Source organism: Sciurus carolinensis, chromosome 3 (assembly GCF_902686445.1).
Source record: "Sciurus carolinensis chromosome 3, mSciCar1.2, whole genome shotgun sequence".
In the NCBI taxonomy this organism is placed as follows: Eukaryota; Metazoa; Chordata; class Mammalia; order Rodentia; family Sciuridae; genus Sciurus; species Sciurus carolinensis.
In genome coordinates this window covers 50,604,740-50,626,295 of record NC_062215.1, presented here as the reverse complement: position 1 = coordinate 50,626,295, position 21,556 = coordinate 50,604,740, and the positions used below count along the sequence as shown (strand labels likewise).

The window sequence follows — 21,556 nt, the reverse complement described above, 5'->3', positions numbered from 1 at the left end:
GGCAACACACACCAGAAGTTCAGAGCTGTGGGGAGTTTATTGAGAGGTTTTGTGTACCAAAAGGGCGCAGGGCTTCCATTCCATCATTGTCTGTTGTCACGGCGGGTGGTCCCTTTATTGCTATCAGTTGGTTGGCCAGACTGCAACAACCACAATAGCCACGAGCAGCAATAAAATCACCATTATCATCCCTGAAAAACAGAAGAAGAACATGCTTCTTTTAATGATTCAGAAAAGCAGTGCACATTGTATGAAGTATCTGCAAAAAGGGCAGCGGACATAGTTATGGCTTTGCAGGCTGGTAGATGCTGTCTCCAGGGGACCTGGAAACAGCCTTTGTCACCTGGAGAGTTGTGCCAGCACTCCTGACTGTAAGACTGAGAGGCCAGCAAGGAGGCAGTGCACACTGAGGCTCCAGTTCTGTGGCCACTTGGACCACAAGGTCAGTGGAGAGAGTTGAAGGAGTCCACCCTTGTTACCCAAGTGAATTTTGTGGTGATGAAGCACTGATAAAGCAAAGGACTGAAAAGTTTACAAAGGAATATCCTAGAATCCATTTTTTCCACAACCCATTTCACTTTGTCTTCCTGAGTATAAAACACATCCCTCTTCTGTAAAAAGTGTACCCAGCAGAGTGAAATTTTCTGTCTATATTTCTTGGATTAATATTTTTTAGTTTTATTTCCTAACACTTTTGGCTGGAGACCGTGAAGGGCCCTCGCAATCAGTCTACCCCAAATCTAGTTCTGCCCGCCAGCCCTGCCCCACCTCCTCAGGGCCAGGCAACTGGGCGTACTATTGCCCATTCCCTCACTGCACACTGCTGACACGGACCTGAGAGACACAGGTCGCTTCATTCAATGAGCTCACTGACTTCCACAGTCACTTGCCCGGTATTTAATTCCGAGAGCTTACTGCGTACCAGCTGCCACAGGTGACCTGGTATAGCCTAAAAGAACCAGGAAGGGCTACTACAGAGTAAGCATCAAGAAAAGTCTGCTAATCCAAGACTCCCAGATAACTGAAACTCCAAGGGGAAGTAAGGAGCAGATGAGGAAAAGTACATGAAGATGTTTTATAAAGTAACAAGGTGGGCCAAACGCAAAAGGTTATTTGGCCATCAGGATGGCTCACGGAAGATTAAGATCCTGGTTCAAAGATCAGTCAGGCCAGGTGCTGTGGTCATGCCTGTAATCCCAGGGATTCAGGAGGTTGAGGCAAGAGGATTGCAATTTCAAGGCCAGTCTTGGCAACCAAGACCCTGTTTCAAAATTAAAATGGCTGGGGATGTAGCTCAGTGGTACGGCAGCCCTGAGTTCAATTCCCAGTACCAAACAAACAAGACATAGCTCAGTGGTTTAGCACTTGCTTAACATGCACAAAGCCCTCAGTTCAAACCCCAGCACTGCAAAAAAACAAACAAGGTTGGTTCCATAGCTTAGCTAATATGAGCTGAGCTGCTGTAAACACTGATGTGGCTGCATCACTGTAGGATCTGATTTTAAGTCCTTGGGTATAAACTGAGGAGTGGAATGACTGGGTCAAATGGTGGTTCCATTCCAAGTTTTTTAAGGAATCTCCATACTGCTTTCCAGAGTGGTTGCACCAATTTACAGTCCCACCAGCAATGTCTCCACATCCTTGCCAACATTTATTGTTGCTTGTGTTCTTGATAACTGCCATTTGGACTAGAGTGAGATGAAATCTTAGGGCAGTTTTGATTTGTAGTTCTCTGATTGCTAAAGATGTTGAACATTTTTTCATATATTTGTTGATCAATTGTGTATCTTCTGTGAAGTGTCTGTTCAGTTCGTTAGTCCATCCATTGATAGGGTTATTTATTTATTTATTTATTTTGGTATTAAGTTTCTTGAGTTTTTTAGAGGGGTACTAGGAATTGAACTCAGGGGCACTCAACCACTAGGCCACATCCGCAGCCCTGTTTTGTATTTTATTTAGAGACAGGGTCTCACTGAGTTGCTTAGCACCTTGCTTTTGCTGAGGCTGGCTTTGATCCTCCTGCCTCAGCCTCCCAAGCCATTGTGATTACAGGCGTCTACCACTGCACCTGGCTTTTTTGAGTTCTTTATAAATCCTGGAGATTAGTGCTCTATCTGATGTGCATGTGGTAAAGATTTTCTCCCACTCTGTAAGCTCTCTTCACGTTATTGATTATTTCCTTTGCTGAGAAGAAGCTTTTTAGTTTGAATCCATCCCATTTATTGATTCTTGATTTTATTTCTTGTGCTTTAGGAGTTGTGTTAGGAAGTCAGGTCCTAAGCTGACATGATTACGATTTGGGCCTACTTTTTCTTCTATTAGGCACAGGGTCTCTGGTCTAATTCCTAGGTCCTTGATCCACATGGAGTTGAGTTTTGTGCAGGGTGAGAAGGGTTTAATTCCATTTTGCTATATATGGATTTCCAGTTTTTCCAGCACTATTTGTTGAAGAAGCTATCTTTTCTCCAATGTATGTTTTTGGTGCCTTTGTCTAGCATGAGACAACTGTATTTATGTGGGTCTGTCTCTGTGTCTTCTATTCTGTAGACCATTGGTCTACATGTCTATTTTGGTGCCAATACCATGCTGTTTTTGTTACTATAGCTCTGTAGTATACATTTAAGGTATATATACACAATGGAATATTACTCAGCCTGAAAGAAGAATGAAATTATGGCATCTGCAGATAAGTGGATGGAGTTGGAGAATATCATGATAAGTTAAATAAGTCAATCCCAAAAAACTAAAGGCCAAATGTTTTCTCTGATATGGGGATGCTAATCCATAATGGGGGTGGGGTGGCTAGGGAAGAATGGAGGAGCTTTGGATTGGGCAAAGGGGAGTAAGGGGTGGGGGCGTGAGGGTGGGGAGGATAGTGGATGTACATGCATGATTGCACGAGTGGTGTGAATGTATCATCTACAGCCAGAGAAATGAGAAGCTATGCTCCATTTGTGTACAATGAGTTGAAATGCATTCTGTTGTCATGTATAATTAATTAGAATAAAAAATTTTTAATTTTTTTAAAAATTAAAAAATAAAAACCAAACAAACAAGCCCCCCAAATTCCAAACAAACAAAACTCCAGAAAGGTCAGGATCCAAACAGTCCAATTCCTTATTCCTATAGGGGACCACAGGTTGCATGCAAGCCACCACCACATCATTGATCTTAATAACTAGAGATGTACTCTAGGTAACCAAGGGCTATATCTGGCTGTTTACACTGAAATTAATTAAAACTAAATAAAGTTAAAAATTCATTTTTTTTTTTTTTTAGTTGCCCTAACCATATTTCAAGGGCTCAACAGTTTCATGTGGCTAGCAATTGCTGTGTTGGACAGACAATAAAGAACATAAAGAACATTTCCACCATTGTAGAAGGTCTTACTGTGCAGTACTGACATAAGCACTGCCATAGGGGATGGGTTTTATTTTATCTCCTGCTGTGTCCCCAGTATCTACAACAACAGCTGGACACATCACACAATGCATATTTGTTGAATAAATGAATGCACGGCTACTCAAAGTCATTCATTCATTCATTATACAGGGGCACGTGACCACTGAGCTCCCTCCCCAGCTCTTTTCATTTTTCATTTTGAGACAAGGTCTCACTAAGTTGCTGAGGGTTTTGCTGAGTGCTGAGTCTGACCTCAAACCTGTGATCTTCCTGCGTCAGCCTCCTGAGTTGCTGGGATTATAAGCATGTGCCACTTTGCCCAGCCTATTCAAAGTCTTTTAAACATTCACTCTATACTTGGGTAGTTTCTTTTTTTTTTTTTTGGTGCTGGGATTGAACCCAGGGCCTTGTGTTTGCAAGGCAAGCAGTCTACCAACTGAGCTATATCCCCAGCCCTTACTTGGGTAGTTTCTTCCATGGGGGTGTTTGGCTTTTCCTTCCTATTGGGTCAGTTTTGTTAAATTACATGTTTCTGGGAAACTGCCCATTTTCCCCTGTGTTTTCAAAATGACTACCATAGAACCATTCACTATATTCTCTTCTGAACTCATATCTGTGTTCTCTTCATTTCTGATGCTGCTTATTTGTGAATGCTCCTTTTTCTCAGACCAGCTTTGCCATAAGTGTTTCTCTTTTCATTAATCTCTTCTGAGAACCAGTTTTGACTCTGATCATCTGTTTCCTCATTTTCTGTTTTGTTATTTCTGTTTTTATTTTGCTAATACTATTCTTTCTTTGGACTTACTCAGTCTTTCTCTAACTTCTTGAATTGAAAATCAACTCACTCATTTTCCATCTTTCTTTTAAACATTATGCCTCTAAACCTACACTTTTTGATACAGAAAAATTTCCTAATTTCTAAGTTATAAATATTTTTAAGTATTCAAAACCGATTTTCTTTGGTCCAATAATTACTTAGAAGCATGTTCATCATTTTTCAATTATGCTGAAACAAACTTATCAAAATATGCATTTACTGCATTTTGACATAAAAACACTTGATTTCTACTTGTGACAATGTAGTCACGAGTACTATTACTTCTACTACTTCATTCTACACTTGGGTTTGCTGCCTACATTTGTACTTAAATAAAATGCTAAATTTCAATGACATTAATGAAAATAAGAATATAATTTGTGCGAGATGTGGTGGTGTATACCTGTAACCCCAGTGACAAGGGAAGCTGAGATAGGAGAACTGTAAGTTCAAGGCTACCTGGGTAACAGTGAGACCCTGTCTAAAAAAAAGAAAAAGGGCTGGGAATGTGGGAATGTAACTCTGTGCTCGCTTAGTGGGAGGCCCTGGGTTCAATCCCAAGTACTGCCCCTGCCCCTCAAAAAGAGTGTACTTTGCTTTTCCATTCAAGTTCACAGACTTCCTCAATTTGATCCACAGGTCCTCAGGGTTCAGTGTAGATCAGGCACTGTAAATTTGCAGGGGTTCATGGGGGTGTTACTGGGGATTGAACTCAGGGCCACTCAACCACTGAGCCACATCCCAGCCCTATTTTGTATTTTATTTAGAGACAGGGTCTCACTGAGTTGCTTAGTGCCTCGCTTTTGCTAAGTCTGGCTTTGAACTCACAATCCTCCTGCCTCAGCCTCCCGAGTCACTGCGATTACAGGAGTGCACCACCGCACCTGGCAAGGTACTGTAAATTTTAAATCTAATCACATAAGCACTGCTTGTCCATGATTTTGAATATTAAAAAAGGACTTAGAAGACATGGGGAGGTTCCTTGTCATGTGATAGTGGGTGAGTTTTTACTAATACAGCCTCTTTCTCTGAGGATCCAATCTTTTGAGAGTCCCCCTTCTCAGGAACCTAAGGTTTGTTCCCAGTCTTCAATCACTGGAAACAAACCTGAGATATACATTAGGGGCCTGCAAACTGCAGTTCATGGTCCAAGTCTGATAGTGGTCTGTTTTTGTACAATTCATGAGCTAAGAATAGTTTCTGCATTTTTAAAGGGTTGTCAAAAAAGTAAAAGAAGGAAGAGATGCGACATGCCATCTGTGGTCTGCAAAGGCTGAACCATTTATTATCTGGTCCCTTACAGAAGTGTGCCGACCCCTGCTGTGTAGCGCCATGACTCTGGGGTATATCACTATGACTGATAACGACCCAGCTGCACCACCAATTCATTCCCTTAGGTTCTGGTTTTTAATCCTTCCCTCATTTCTTTCATCTAAGGATTTCCTTTCTTCCTTGTAAATTCAGCTATGCACTAACATTTCAGGGTGGGGTTATAATATTTTAGCTAGCATTTCAAGATGTTTGCAGTGAGAAGAGTATGGATGCGTGTGTTAACATTATCTAAGTCCATCTTCTCACCAGAACCAGAACAAATCTTTCTGTTCATTTCTGTCTCCGGAAACATTTAAAGGTTGACCAAAAGTTCCAAGTGGGTAGGAATTCTACGATTCCGAGGTCATTCTGCTATGCCTGTTGTCATCCTAACAGAGGTGTAAAGTTTATGCTGGGCAGTGTGGGGAGAAGACAATGGGGCACAGAATGAGGGGCGCATGGGGTCAGTTCCTGGCATTCCAGGGCCTAGGTGCCCCTGGGATGAGGGGGAGGAGCTGCCTGAGGAAAAGAGGAAGACAAGCAGAGTATTTTAGGAAGGGGCATTATCACGGTCTCAGGGAGGCTTGCAGGGAGAAGAGTGGGGTGGGAGGACACTTGAGGCTGAGAAGCTCCTTGTGCAGCAAGGGACCTCAACCCAGGTTGCCATGGCCCAGAGCAGAGACCCATACAAATGAACTTGAATTTATAAACCCAGGGAGATGATGATAGGAAAATAAGTGGTGAGAACAAAGGAATCAAGAATGACAACTAATCTGATCAGGAAGACGAAAACATCCATCTGGTTTTAGTTTACACACATGAAGGCTGAAATGCAAAGGAGGAGGCCCCCAGGCCTCCCCAGCTCCACACCGCCCCCGCTCAGACTTGATCACTGCAGTGCACTAACCTGCTTCCAGCTCTGCTCCGTCCATTCTCCACAACACTGTTGCTGCAGCAATCTCTTGCCAATATAATCTGATCAGGTTACCTCTGCCCCAAGTCCCCCAGTGGCTGGGACGGAGATCCAGACTCTGCAGGGGCCCGGAGGGCCCGAGCACTCTGGCCCCTGCTGCCCCTCGACCATGCTCTGCCCTGTGCTCTGGCCATCAGGTCTTCTTCGCTTCTCAGGAGGCCACACTCCTGCCCACCTGAGGCTTTCCCACCTGCTTTCCTTTCTATCTGGAGAGCTCCCCCACTTGCCCACTTAATCCCCCAAACCTCAGCATCCATGTTGCTTCCTCAAAGGCCTCTTTCTGGGCCCCTAATCACAAGACTCTTTGTCCCTCTGTTCCCACAGTAAAACATACCAAAATCATGGTGTAGGTACCTTGTCCCTGTCTGTCGCCTCTGCTGGCACCTCAAGCATCTACAGTAGGGACTGTGCTTTCTCATTTATCACCATGATCTCAGTTTTTAATGCAAAGCTGGCACACTAAAGGAGGCACCATGCAAATATAGTAAGTGAATAGATACAATGAATGTTTGGAAGGTACACGAAGAGACACTAAGAAAGACACAGAAGGAATAGCGGGCAGGGAGGGTGAAGTTTAGAAAATATGTCAAGGAGGACAATGAGGAAAATATATAAAACATGGTACACCAACCAACAAATACTGAAGAGACACTAAGACAAGGAAAAAAGTTCCTGGATCCTGGAGACCTTTGATAGGGCAGTTATTTAGTCAAGGAGTGGGTGGGACTATGGGAACTATTAAGATACAGTGAGGCCTTTTAAAGTTGCCAATTTGTCTGTCACTGAAACTGAATTAGACAAATTATGCTACAGAAAAGGCATGATAGGGGGTACACACTACCTCAGAGGAATGAAAATGCACTTCACTCTCGACACCTTAGACAGAAAGTTGATAATGTGATAAACTGGGTGCTTGTTCAAAGATGAAAAGGGGACTTTAAGAGCAATGACAAATAAGACATTTGCATTTTAAACATTTTCAGAGCAAACATGAGTCCTTGGGGAAAAGATTTTTAACATGCTTAAATAAATTGGTGTGCATCTGAGAGCCAACCAAGGAAGTCATTTTAAGGTGGCAAGTGACAGGGGCCAACAAAAGCCAACTTCGGCCTTTAGCATTCTTGAGGCCAAAGAGAAGGTGTTTACATACCTTATCACTGTAATCCCTTCTCACAAAGAAGCAGTGGCTTTCTTGGAATGTGATCACAGCTCCACCTTTCTGAATGGAGGATGATTAGGGAACAGTAACCAAGGAAGTGTGCAAAACCAGGGACAGCTAGGGCCTACCAGACGCAGAATACTCAGAGCTCCAGGCTCCGTGCTCTGTGCTACAGGAGTGTTGTAATTAACCACTCTTTGTTGTATACGCATGGGGAAGCTGAGGTTCTGGAAGGTTAACTCTCCTACCTAAGGCCCTGAAGCTGGTAAGAAGAGCTAGAATGTGAATCCAAGTGGGTGTGGTCTCAGCCTCGTTCTTCACTGCCCTGGGCTACCTGAGCGTGCGTCTGTGTGGAGTGGGTCAGACGCCCAGCAGAGCACGTGCTCTACCAGGAAAAGAGGCCCAGACTCGTTGGGCTGAAGGACTTGGATATAGTTTCTCCTTGCTTCATCCAATATTTCCTCCTTCCTTCCACTTTTTATGGTGGAAAACTTTAAATAGTCACAAAAAAGGTTACACTGAACCATGATGAACTATCACTCAGCTTTAACTAGGATCGATTAGTGGCTGGTCTGGCTTTATCTGCACCCTCACCTGCTCCCTGTTTCCAATTAGCATTTGGAAGTGAATCCCAGGCATATTTCATCTACAAGTATTTCAGTAAGTGTCACTAAAAGCTAAGGCACCCTGCTAAAGAAGCACAGCCACACAGAACCACAGAGGGTTTGGAACTTCCTAAAGATGGAGGCAGGGCAGAGTCTCCAGCTTTTCTGACACAGAGAAGCAGAGCCAGCGTGGAGGTCGTGGGAGACAGTTCTGCTGAACGGTCCTGGGAAGAACTTGAGCTGTACCGAGTCACGTATGAAAGACAGACCTTAGTTCTTTAGCCTCCAAATACTGCTCAAGTCTCAGGGGGTCTCGTCATCTATCCCCAGCTAAGGAAATGTTTGACATTTTGGAACGAAAAAGACAGTTGAACCTCTGGGAACTTGCCAACTCCGAAACAATGAATGCTCTCTGCCCCCGACCCTAGCACGGAACACCTGGCGAGGCTCCTGACTTCAGAATCGTTTCCTCTGCGCTTCACTCAGCTCCTGCCCTGGTACTGCCGGCACCTGGCAGGGCAGATGTTCCCTCCCAGTACTCAAGAGCCCCTTTCAGGGGCAGGCATGGGGTGCCAGGGTTACAAGAGTGGAAAAAATGTCCATTTCCTCTGGTCAGTTTACCAGATGAGTATTACTCAACCACTTACAATATTTACAAGTCCAGCTCATGGCAATTAAAAAAAGATGTAAGAAAACAAACTTCTTTTCAAATGGGGAAAGGACATTAAACATAGTCTCTCAGGAACAGGAGTGTGTTTTCTGAAGATTGTTCATCTGGATTAATGGTCTACACTTTTTTCCAGTGAAACACTGGAAACCAGTAAGTGATGGGGCCTAGCCTGCCAACACCTCTGCCACAGCTGAGCATAGGTAACAGCCCTTGCACTTACTGACACAGAGGAAGAGAGGACAGAGGAGGAATATATGGAGTCCGGCTTTTCTTGGGAGGGTGAGGACAGATCTCTGCATTGGCCCTTCTATCCTGTTCATTTTGGGGCAGTGTGGGAGGTGAGCATGATGGGAAGAGGGAATGGAGAGGTGTAGGGGTAGGAGGCAGGGAAAGGTAAGGGGTATTCTTACCTGGATGATTTGGTCACAAGGAAAGTCATCCTGGCAGCCCACCACTGTTGGTTGTTTTGAATCAAAATAAACATTCTTGTTGTCTATCTCACATTTCTACACTGGAAGACTCAGGGCCAATGAACAACCCCCACACAGCTAATAACCTCTGAGAACAGGGCAACCTTCTGAATGACTCCTGTGGTGGGTTGTTGTTTTTTTTCCCTCCAGTTGTGCTGTCAATAGGTGACATTTGCTTATGTATTAACCAGCTGGTTCTCACTGATCAAATGAATTCTCTATAGAAGATTCTGAACTGAGGTGGAGAATGACCAAGAAAAGAGAAAGACCTGTAATATTTGTTTTCAAAAGTTCATGTAAATGTTCCCTTTAATCCCATTACTGGGCAAACAAGCTAAGAAAAGAGTAGGTTATGTGGAGAAGGTGGATGTATTTACATTCTGATATTCCGGATTGAGCAGGGGGAACCGCAGTTGCCCTTGAGCTCTCCGCCTAGACCTGCCCACTGTGGAGCTGGGTTTGCTCTGCTTGGTGGCCACAGGGTGTGGACACCACAGCCTTCCTTCAATTGGCCTGGCAGTCAGCTGGGCCATGGAACCAGCCACTGGTGGTGGGGAAAGGGGTATCTACCCTCTGATCTTGCCCCTCTTGAATCTACTTTACCCCTGTGGGTCTACATGTTAATTTCTCCCTAATAATGCTTTCATGAAAGTATTGTACAAAAATCTTCCTTGGTTTTTGGCATTTGATTTTATTCTTACCCTGGAATCCAAACACTCTACAAGGTTTCCTTTCTGTTTCATGGATCAACCTTCCCCCACAGCTCTAGGGGGTTACCTTCCATTCCCTCAGTGGACCCCAGCTGTCTGCTCCCTCTGGCTACAGCCTTGACCTGTCCTCAGTCAACCCCAGACCCACAATCTTGATGCACAGCTTGGTTTACATCCTCCAGGCTCAGGCCTACATATCCTGTAGACCCAGAATAATTTATAGCAAGGCTGTGACTTGGGAACAACTGTCCTTCCTCTTCAAATTCTTACGTCATTAATATTTCTTTCCTTAGACCACAGGATCTCCAGAAACATGGATTATGCAGTCCAACATGGAGGAACACCAGTTGTACAGTCAGGGACACTGGACTTCGACTCTGCCACTTACTAGCTATAACAAGTTGGGAAAGATTCTTAACTGAGTTTGGTTCCACCATTTATAAAATGAGAGTAAAATAACACTAACTTCATAGACTTGTTGTAAGGATTCCATAAAGCAAAGTCCATTAAACTTCTAGAACATAACTGGCTCTCAAAAAATTGGAGCTATGCCGACAATGATTGTTCCTGTCTAGCTGCCCGAGGACGGTGCCTTGTGTATGGCAGATGCTGTGCAAATGTCCTGAGAGAGAGCCAATCTCCTAGTGTAACAACAGAAATAACATGTCATTCATTCCAAAAGACAGGGAAGAGGAGCAAAAACAGAAGAACACCTGGGTGGCATTTGGTGTAGAGACAGAGAGACCAATTCTAGCTGGGGCCCACAGTGATGATGGGCGTCCAGGAAAGGTTGGAAGTTCAGAGTGGAATATCTGGCAGCATCCGTTTTGGTTATTAGCTACAGGAAGGGCAGCTGCGCCGGGCAAATTCTAGCTGAAGTCAAAAGGCAAGGGGGGCCCAGCCAAGTGGACACCAGGTGAGAGGAACTGTGAAAAATCCACACGTAAAAGCCTTTGAGGAAGCAGAGGTCAAAGCAGGGGCACACACTGAGGATGGGGTCACAGGCAAGGGGCAGAGAAGGTTAAAGCAAACCAAAAGGGGAAACCAAGGTTACAATCCATTCAGCTTTATGGTAGGAGGGGCAGAGAGGAACTCAGGGGCCAGGGAGCCCAGGCAATCTGGTTATTTGGGCACAAGTCATAGTGATAATAACAAAAAGGATACTAAGAAGACCAATAATAACTGCCTAACAAGAGCAGAAATCATGAATAAGAGCACTGTTATGCCATTAAGTACATGGGCTCATGAAGTTTTACAGTACCCAAATCCCATGCTATTGTCACCATAAGGCAATGAAATGGGGTTGGCAAGGAAACAATCTCCCCCAACTTATAGATAAGAAAATGGAGCCTCAGAAGTCAAGAGGGTGAAGAGGAGAGCTGAGACTCCCAGTACCTAAACCATACTTCTTTAAGGGAACCCTATGAAGACAGCCAGTCAACAACAGGCCTGGCTTTAGGCAAATGGTCACATTCTCTGGAAGGGAGCATCATGGAGCTCAGGGGACTCAGGAGCCAGGAGGTCAGGAAGGGAGGAGGTAAGAGGGTGGGGGGAACGAGATCCTGCAGGACCAAAGTGGCAAATCATGAACTGTGGCATGGAAGTGACAGTGTGACTCCTCAAATAAACACATTACAAGACAAAAAGTCAGCCACTGAAGGATCTGCTTATGCTTTAGTTATGACTGAAAACGAAGGAACAGATCTTCACTTTATCTCCATTTTGCATCATGCTGAATGAATGTAATCAACAGTCTCTGTCTTTAGACAGGGTCTAGGAACACAGAAGGAAGGCTTTAGGGACCTGCCTGGCCCCTTTGCAGCCCCGAGAGAGCTACCCACACCTCTGCAGGCTGCCTTCCTCAGGGGTCACGCCGGTAAGGCATGTTTCCCAAGGCTGCATATTGGGGTCAGGGTGATGTTTTGCAAGGACCCAGGGTCTGGCACATGCCAGTGTTTACTAACTGGTGGTTGTGTTCTTCTGAGAAGTACCAGCCTACTGAGGGGAAGGACTGTGATCTTTTCCATGGTGACTCTGGAGGGGCCAGGCCAGTGCCTGTAGTGTTGGGTGGATTTGTGCTGAGTAACTTTGGGAAGAAAGAGGCCCCTCCCTAACCCTGACACCTCACCCTTCACCTCTGAAGGCACAGTTCAACCTTGAGAGGAGCCACTTACCAGTCCCTGTGCCCCTCACAATGCTGACAAGAGGGAAGGAAGCTCTGTGGCAACTTGAATGAAGAGAAGGCTGTGACCATGGGGAAGAGAGGTGTAGAGAGAGACATCTGGGGGCCAGAGGGAACAAGAGCACTCTCAGCAGGAATCAGGGGAGGTGACCTAAAAGGAGTGGGGGTTGGGACGAGGGGGAAAAAGGACTGGCCTAGAAACAGGAAATTAAAAGGAATTAAGACTCCCAGAGACGGGGCAGAGGAGCTGGACGGCGGCCTAGTAAGAGGCAGGCTCCGGAATCTGGGCTGGGGATCCAGGGCACTAGCACCTGGGCAGGCGTCAGGTAGCTGGGGAGCAGCAGCTGCAGCCCCCCAGGCCATAGTTAGGCCAACCTTTGATCAATGGAGACCCCAACTCACAGGCCAGGGCAAATCAGGTAGCAACAAGGTGTCAGACTCGGTCAAGTTGTCGTGATGCTGAACAAGAGCACTGCCCTGGAGAGGACTTCCCCAAGAGAGTTCAATGGACACACACCAGAACCTGACTCCACAAATGTTTGCTGAATGCCAACTGTGTGTCAGGTCCAACGGGTGCAAAGATGCATATTTGACTCTTTATGAGACTGCTGGTCTCAGGAGAGAGGCAGAAAATCAACTCCATTCCTAACCAACCCCAAAGCAAAAACAAAACCCTGCAGATGATAACCATTCCTTACAGGGAGCAGGTAAAAACTCAGCCATTATTGTTGCTTCCTGAACAGAAAGTGCTGAGTAGTTTCTAGGCCCCATCTGTGTTCTTAAAGTGTTATTCATTTCCCTTCCCTGAAATAAGTTCAGCTCAGCAATCACCACAATTCAACAGCAGAATCCAATTGTAAATAGATAATCCTTCATATCAGCAATCAAAAGCAGTGTATTATGAGTTGTCAAGTCAATAATTTAATGCCAATTCTCTGGCGCATCAATATTTGCTGAGAAATATCCCCTCTTTGTGCTGCGTGTTACCCCTGGGAATGTGAATCTGTCTGGAGTCTGGCAGAAATTCAAGGGTCTTGGAAAAAATGGTCAGGAACTCTGTTATGGATATCTTGTTTTGACAATTCCCTCTTGACTGAGTGTCAAAAGATTTCTGGATGGCTCCAGTCAGGCTACAGATTCACCACCACAAACGCCTTCATTTGTCCTGCCTGGACTGGGCTATCACCTGGCAGCAATTAGGGACACCTGCAAGGTGACATCAGGGCAATTCTGCTAAAGTTCTAACTGTAGTAGAGGAAGGCAGGGCAGAGAGGCAATTTGTCAACCTATCAAATGTTTATCATTCTGATTTGTTAAGAGCAAATCATCTCACCAAGATGCCAATGGCTACTAGGTGGCAGATCTGATCAGTCACTGAGTTCCAAACTTCAGAACAACATATTATAGCGGTGGCCCAGCAACCATGTCTGTTCAGCTTGACCCTGCTCCCTGTACACAGCTAACGTGATGGAGCCCAGGGGAAGCCAAACAAGCTTTCTCCAGGAATTTTGGATTTTGAACTGAGCATAAGTGGGGCTCTGTCACAGTAATGGTAACACTCAAGCCACAATGGCCACAAACAGCCCAGAGGGTCCTACACCCACCTTCCTTCTGATCCCTCCTTAGATGTTATTGGCTCAATCATCCTACATATTCTTACAAGTACCCCAGCATTGCTCAAATAAAGTTTATGTTTTTTTTTTTAAATCTAAATGAACCAAAGTCATTTCCTCTTACTTGAAACCAAGATCTTTCAGTAAAGAGATCATCAGCAAAACTAACTATTTGTCTCTAGTTATTTGGAAAAATATGAGTAATATGAGAATGATTTTACTTTAGTCTTGAACGGACAGTTTCAAGGCACTGTTTGTGCAGCATGTGGTCTTGAGTTGCATCTCCTTTCTTTGAACATATCTAGATCCCAACAGAAATAGATGTCACCATTACAACAAAGCTTTCCTAGATATCTACCAAACTCAACTCTTCATAGTACTAATTTTATCATTTTACAAGTATTCTTTAATTAATATTATAGATGTTGTTCTGAAGAATCAAAGTTTAAAAAAGATGGGTTCAAGTTCTGGGGCAAGAAGTATTTGGAGCCAACTGTCAGGGCAGGACAGCTTACTTACCCTCTGTAAACGAAACTAACAAGAACACATTGGATGGGCCAAACTAGTTGCTTAGAGCCTTCCCTATGGGGATCCCTTCTCCCCAGGGGACCAGTGTATAGGATCTCTTGTTCAGGCAGGTCCCAGGAAAATGCACATGGTTCTTACTGCCATGGTGCTACTAACAAGAGTCATGTCCAGGACCATCACAGGTGCTACGCACTTTATACTCATCATACACATTATACATTGAACTGCTCAATGAATGTTTAAGTAACAAATGAAAAAAAAGCTCCCCATTTTTGATATGGTTAGAAAGGCAAAAACAATATTGATATCCTTTGTATTCTGCATTTCTGGGGTAGTTTTGATCAAATATTGATTAAGCATACCAGCAATTAACAAGATGGACAAAAATCTCCACCCTCATTGAAATGATGCTGGGGATGGGTGACAGACAAAAATAATAAGGTAATACACTAGGTAGAATATGCTAACAACCCATAAAGAAAAACACATATATAACTCAGTTGGTAGAGTCCTTGTCTCGCATGCACAAGGCCTTAGGTTCAATCCCCAGCACCACAAAAAAACTATACACACACACACTTATCTTTTCTTGGTTCATATCTTAGGTGATGGCTCAAAGTTTTGAAGGGAATACTGAGAAGGGAGTGCTAATACTTTCCAGAAACTGACCATCCTACAGTGGGATTTGGAAATATACTGTGGGTAAGATCAGGGTGCTTCCTACACAGCATCAGGAAGCTGCCACCCTTTAATGTTAATAATATATAAGCTTAGAAATAACACTACTTAGAAATAACATTACCAAAGTTTGCTGGAATGAAGGGTGATGTAATGACAACTGGAAACAGAAAGGGGACTTATTATGGAGTGTAGAAAAAGTAGAGTTAGAGAGGAAGAACTTATCAAGTGTTCCAGCACTTTCCAGTACAGAGGTAACCAGCCAGTGACCTGGTATGTACTTGGTCTATGGGGGGGCATGGGTTCTCAAATGAAGTAAGAAGCAGTGTGCTGCTTCTTGGATAGCAGCTGTTCCTCAACTGGCCTCTTCTGCCCCTTCTCGGTCCAAATGAAAAGTATACTTCTTAAACTGATGGCTGCTGCCTTTATGAGGGGCCATTCCACTTCCTCACAGTGTTGGCTGAGAGCTGAAAAGTGCTGGCCACCAGTTGGTTGTTGAAATCCAGAAAAAGTCAAGTTGTGGTAGGAGACATGCGATAAAAGAGTAAACACAAGTTACCCAAAATTTGAAAGAATTTGGGTAAATGCGTTTACAATAAAGTTGGGTTTGCTAGCACCACTTCTGGTGCTTTGGGTAGGTGGAGAGCCACTCTTTCATCCTGGAGGCCACAGTTGCCCCCACCTAGTCCAAGCATTCCTTTGGCTTACAAGGTGACACAGACTATATATTTAACTGAGGGCCACAGTGGGGAGAGCAGAAGAAAGATGACTGTTAGGGGCTATGGGAGAAAAGAAAAATAAGAGGGGAAAAAAGTGCTGGTGAGAGAACAGTCAGACGTGGGGCTTTCACTTTAAGAACTGAGTCTTTTCCCAAATAACCAGAACATAAGTCATAATTATTCAGTGTGGCTGAGAAGACTGTCACCATCACTGAGGCAGAAAAATCGGCTCTACTGCATTCAAAAGGTCAAAGGTCACCTCAGCTTTCATGTGGTCACTAGCAACAGTCTTAAGCTCTCTGGCCACTAACTTCCAGCACTATGTGTTCAGAAAAATGACAGAAGACATCAACGCATGGATGTGTGTGTAAACACAAGGTTTTGCTCTTCTGGAGTCTAATAAGTTGAGTTGTGGGCTCAGAAGACAGACTATTCACATTTAAATCCCAGGTCTGTTATTTGGGTAAGGGACCCAATTTTCTAAGCCTAAAATTGGGAGAATAATAATCCTTGGCTCAGAGTTGCCATGGAGACAAAATGAGATAAAATGGTGAGTGCTGAGCACACTCGCTGGCATGTGGTGCCTTTTCAATTATTCCTGCTACAAAAGTGGCTTCCATGATTATTGACACTTGGATAGAAGACACTTTGGTCCTCCCCCACCTATGACCACCTTATGTCTTTGGTGCTGTCCATATCCTACCCCTTGCACAACACTGCCACAAGACAGGGACCTCTGAGGAGAACTGAGTCCATCTCCTGCCCTTGGGTCTGACCATTCTCAGCACAACCCAACATGGCTGCCAGGATTTTCTTCAATGATCTTCTCTCACTCCCTCTTCCAAGACTCTAGCATGAAAACAGATTCTGAAATGTATGTTCACACAAAATCCCCCAATATGTATAATATGCCTTCTCCTGTATTTATGTATATCCTCCTTTAGGTATAAAAATACTAAAATTAGGAATATGTTGATACAATGCAATTCATATTTGCTCTATTAGAAGAAAGGTATATCTTCTACCCAGAGTGCCTAGGACGCTCTTCTCCCTAGACCTTCAGACAACAATTTAAGGCTATCATTGCAGTGAGATGGGGTGAAAAACATCTCCCACACTGGTCAACTGCTAACTTTTCATTAGTAACAGGATGAAAGTCATCAGGGTTGTGAGCCCCATGGGCCCAACAAAGATTGGTGGAATGAGAACAAAAAGGGAGATTTCAAAGCTGCTCCTCAATGGATCACAAAAAAAGGGCCTTTTATCCACAGCAGTACTGGGGCCGATAGATCAATCTAGGAAAGCACAGGAGCAACAGGGACAGTCAGGCTGCAGAAATTTTACACCAAGCACATGGTATAAATATATGTCCAGTCATACTGCAGAGTGAAGGGGCCTGTCCCTTTGTCATAGGGGATCTACAATGATGTCACCTCCATTCACTGCTATCCTCAAATACTTTACCAATCCCAAAGACATCCTTCTATGAACAGCATATCATCTGGAATCTGTAAAACTTGACCTTCACATAGGGAAGCTTCTGCTTTCAGAGTCTGCTGGCAGTGTAGTAATAGGCAGTATTCCCAAGGGAAAACTCAGAGCAAGAATGGGGGAGCCTTACAACCCCCCTCACAACCCTAAGACACACCTGCAGGCATTGTGAGTAGATCTGTGACAATGCTGCATTGAGCCTATTAGAAAACACAGACAAGATATCAGGCCCAAAGTTCTAGAATATGGTTAGCTGAAAAACTTAAGCAAAGATTCTATTATTAAGAAAAATGAACATAAGTATTGAGGACTGAGGATTCACTGTAGCTGAGCTGAAAGACTGGACAATAGCTGCATCTGCAGGAACTGACCTGGAGTATGGTTCAAATCACTCATTTAATACTTATTTTTGGCACTAAGAACTAAACCCAGGGGGTGCTTTACCATTAGCTATATCCATGGTCCTTTTTATTTTTTGAGGCAGGGTCTTACTAAGTTACCTAGGGCCTCACAAAATTGCTGAGGCTGGCTTTGAACTTGCAATCCTCCTGCCTTGGCCTCCCAGGTTGCTGGGATTATAGGCAGGTGCCATTGTGCCTGGCTTCAAATCACTTTTAAGGATAAGGTAGATGTCCTTTTCCTCTCTCTTCCTCTTAACATGTTCAATGTGTGGGCCTAGAGATGGAGTTCAGTAGTAGAGCGAGTGCTTAGGACACATAAATCTCAGTTCAATCACCAACACAAAAATAAATAAAGATGTTCAATGTGTAAGGGGCTTAAATAGACCACAAAGATACACTCATAACAAAAGGCATGCTGACGACCACGACAGAGTGTCAGGGGTTACATATTAGCCAATACCAGGAATTTGCCTGTCATTCACCAGGCAAAGAACACAAAATATCTGCCTGTCAAATGTGTGTTTGTTAGTGCCAATAATAAAAGGTGTTTGAGGATAATAGTAAAATGATGTCATCAACTCCTGCTTATGCATTCTTCTGGAAAAAAATAGAATAGATGGTCCAGAATGTCAGATTTGGCTTTGAAATATTTGCTGGCTTATTTTATTTTATTTTATTTTATTTTTTGCGGTGCTGGGGATCGAACCCAGGGCTTTGTGTTTGCGAGGCAAGCACTCTACCGACTGAGCTATCTCCCCAGCCCTGCTGGCTTATTTTAAACATGATCTGTCAGATGTTTCAGAAGTCATTTCAAAGCAAAACAAAAAAAGGTGAGTTATGACACATTCCCAAAGAAATGATCCAGTTTTCCCACCTTAGCCTCCCACTCTCAATGTGCCACGCTCACTCACAGTGCTGTGCCTTGGCAGGGATCATTCATACTGCTTCAGAGTCTGCCAGCATCCCTATACCCAGCATATGATACTGGCTTTAGGCCTTAGCTCAAAACACTCCCAACCAGGGCAAAATCTCCCTGTGTCCATAGGCCTCTTAGGAATGCTTTCCTATGCTGCTTCCGAATACAGAAATTGGACAATACAGCAATGTATGGCTTGGTTACCTTAACGATTAACTAGGCTTGTGAATTACCATTCTGGATAGTCTGTAAATTCTTTTAAGACAACAGGCCATGTCTGTGCACCTGCATGTTACCACTTGTGCCTAGCACAGAGGTCACATGGTACAGTCATGTATCACTTAATGAAAGGAATACATTCTGGACAACTGCATTATTGGGCAATGTCATTGTTTTTCGAACATTGAAGGTATACTTACACACATTAAAATGGCCATGGCATTAGTAGGTGATATGATCTTTTGGTACCACTACTGTATATTTTATTCATCTCTAACCAAAATGTCATTATACAGTGTGTGACTACATTCATTATATATATATAAAATTTTATATATATATAGGTTTGGGTTGATTGGATAGCAGCTCACAGTTTAGAATATTAGGAGTCAGTAAAATGGATTTCCAATGACTTTCTTACTCAGTGGTAGTTAATGTGAGACTATTCTAGCAGCTTAGACAGTACTTGGCACATAGTGAGTGCTCAATAAATACATGTTGCAGGGTCTAAAGCTGCAACTGGAGTGGCCAAAGGACTGTTCCTGCTTAGAATAAAAAGAAGTTCAAAGAAAAATCTCCAACAGGTTGCCAGATTTTTCCACCTTGCATCAGGTTGATACAGATGGCCTTGGCTGCTAAGAACTCTCACTCTTCTTTCTCACAGAGACTAAGGAAAAGCTCTAAGGGAGGAAGAAGAACTGGAAATGACGACGGATGGGACTACAGGCAGGAAGAAGCTGGGGCGGTTGCAACTTCAAATGTGACCACTGGATGCCATTGGGTTAGTGTGACAATTATTTCTCCATATTGGGGTTCTCATCTTGGATCACATTTGTATTTCTAGAGCCTCCAAAGAATAAAGATTCCAGATTCTAAAGGTGAAAGTTAAGCCAAAGGAGGAGGGTCCTTCTAACTCACATGGAACTAGCCACAGCTGTCTGCCACTCCAGAGGGTACCCCAAAGTAATGTGCTGGAGAGCTAGTTTCAGAGTACAGGCCCAGTCTCCCTGAAAAAGGCCTTCCTCAAGCACTGTGGGTAAGGAAATGGGAGAGGGAATGTCTAATGATTAGTTCCTTATGGTCCTTACATTCTTGAAGTCTATTCTTTACACCCGCTGGAACACTTCTGCATTCTTGATAGCAGGATTGCAATATAAGTTCTTTTCCTTCTGAGCACTGTCTTTTATTGACACACTAAAGTATCCTAGGAGCAGGCTTTGCCTTCCCTCCCTCCCAGCACCCCTCCTTCCCCATTGCCACACTCTCCACACCATTCCTTGTTCTCTTTCTAAGAATGCAATAAACATTTCAGCACAATCTTTTCAATCCACATTATTTATAATATTCTGAACATCCATCGAGCCTGGCTAGAATGCTAAGTAATAAATCAAACTTAACAACAACAAAAAAGGAAGGGGGGAAAAGTTACCCTTTGGCTAGGCTAAAGCCTGAGACGTTTCATTCCCCTAAGGGTTTAGTTATGTTAGGAAAAGTGAGATGGGGATGAGACTCCTGGTTTAGAATGACATAGAGCCAGGAACTCCAATCTATAGGCATAATCATAACTTTGTATAAATCTCAAACAAACTTACCTCTCAGGGGCGTCATGGGGATAAATGAGATACGTGGGAAGCACTCTGAGAGCCTCAAATAAAAGCAACTGGGTCCCAAAGGTCATCTCCTTGGAATGGAGAAGGCTAAAAGCCCCCCTCCTCTCCTGGAGCCACAGTCTTTGCTAATTAACATCCCCTCAGCAGGTTTCAATAAGGTGGGGGTGTGCCAGGGTGTGCAGCGTGATTAGGACAGCTTGGTCCCTAGGTCCCAGCTCTAGTCACCACCCTCAGCAGGGACCCATCCCCCCATTCCTAGCAAGGACCATGCCAGGCCACACACAGCGGGAGGTCTCTCTACAGAGGATTCTGCTCCTGCTGGGGGGTGGGAAGTGGAACCTGTCCCACAGCCTTACTGCCTGGCGCTGCATGGGTTTATGTAGTCTGACTTTCTCCTCACAATGGAGAAAGGATCTGGCTCAAGAGCTTGCTGATGATTTCAGAATTTATCTAAATGAGTATGGAGGCCAGCATAGGCTATTGGCTAATTGCATAATTGGCTGGAGGCCCTTCTGCTTTGGCGATTTCCCACCCAGTCCGAAGTCTCACATTGGTAATCCAAGCTGTTCAGCCTTGCCACAGAGCGGGTGTGTGTTTATGTGGCTAGACCTCAATTCAGCGGCTCTGTTGGTGTATAGTCTAACACGTTCTGCAATCTGCTCTAAGTGGTCCCTTTTGACAGTTTCCTGGATTTGAGGTGCTGCTTCTTTTCCATTCTTGTTGAATGGTACTGAATATAAGATTAGAGTAACTGAATCACAACTTATATTTTTATCATTCCAGTCTCATGTTGGTTCTGGGGAGATGACTATAACCTGTCCTTAATCATGAGAGTTTTCTACCAGAGTTCAATAAGAAGGTAAACTTTTCGTATTCAAATTGTCAAATGTGCCAACCAACCTAGCTTTACCTCATTGGTCTTGTTATAGGAAAGATAATGCCTTCATGTTCAGATCCCTCACCTGCCTGCTGGTTTGGGTTGATCCTGACCAACATTCTAGGTGGCATTTAATGTCAGCTTTGCTTTGTTCATAACTTCTGGTACTAAATATCTAAAAAAAAATTGTGAGTGATGTCTTCAT

At 44.0% G+C, this 21,556-nt stretch overlaps 1 protein-coding gene across 1 annotated transcript in view; it reads right to left on the bottom strand.

The window, feature by feature from the left end:
- Positions 1-21,556, bottom strand: part of Stx8 (syntaxin 8) — a 248,723-nt gene continuing 227,167 nt past the window's right edge. Inside the window, exon 8 of the mRNA XM_047546175.1 lies at positions 1-191. Coding sequence (XP_047402131.1) covers positions 124-191 — 68 coding nt within the window. The 3' untranslated portion in view covers positions 1-123. The remainder of the gene's footprint in view (positions 192-21,556) is intronic.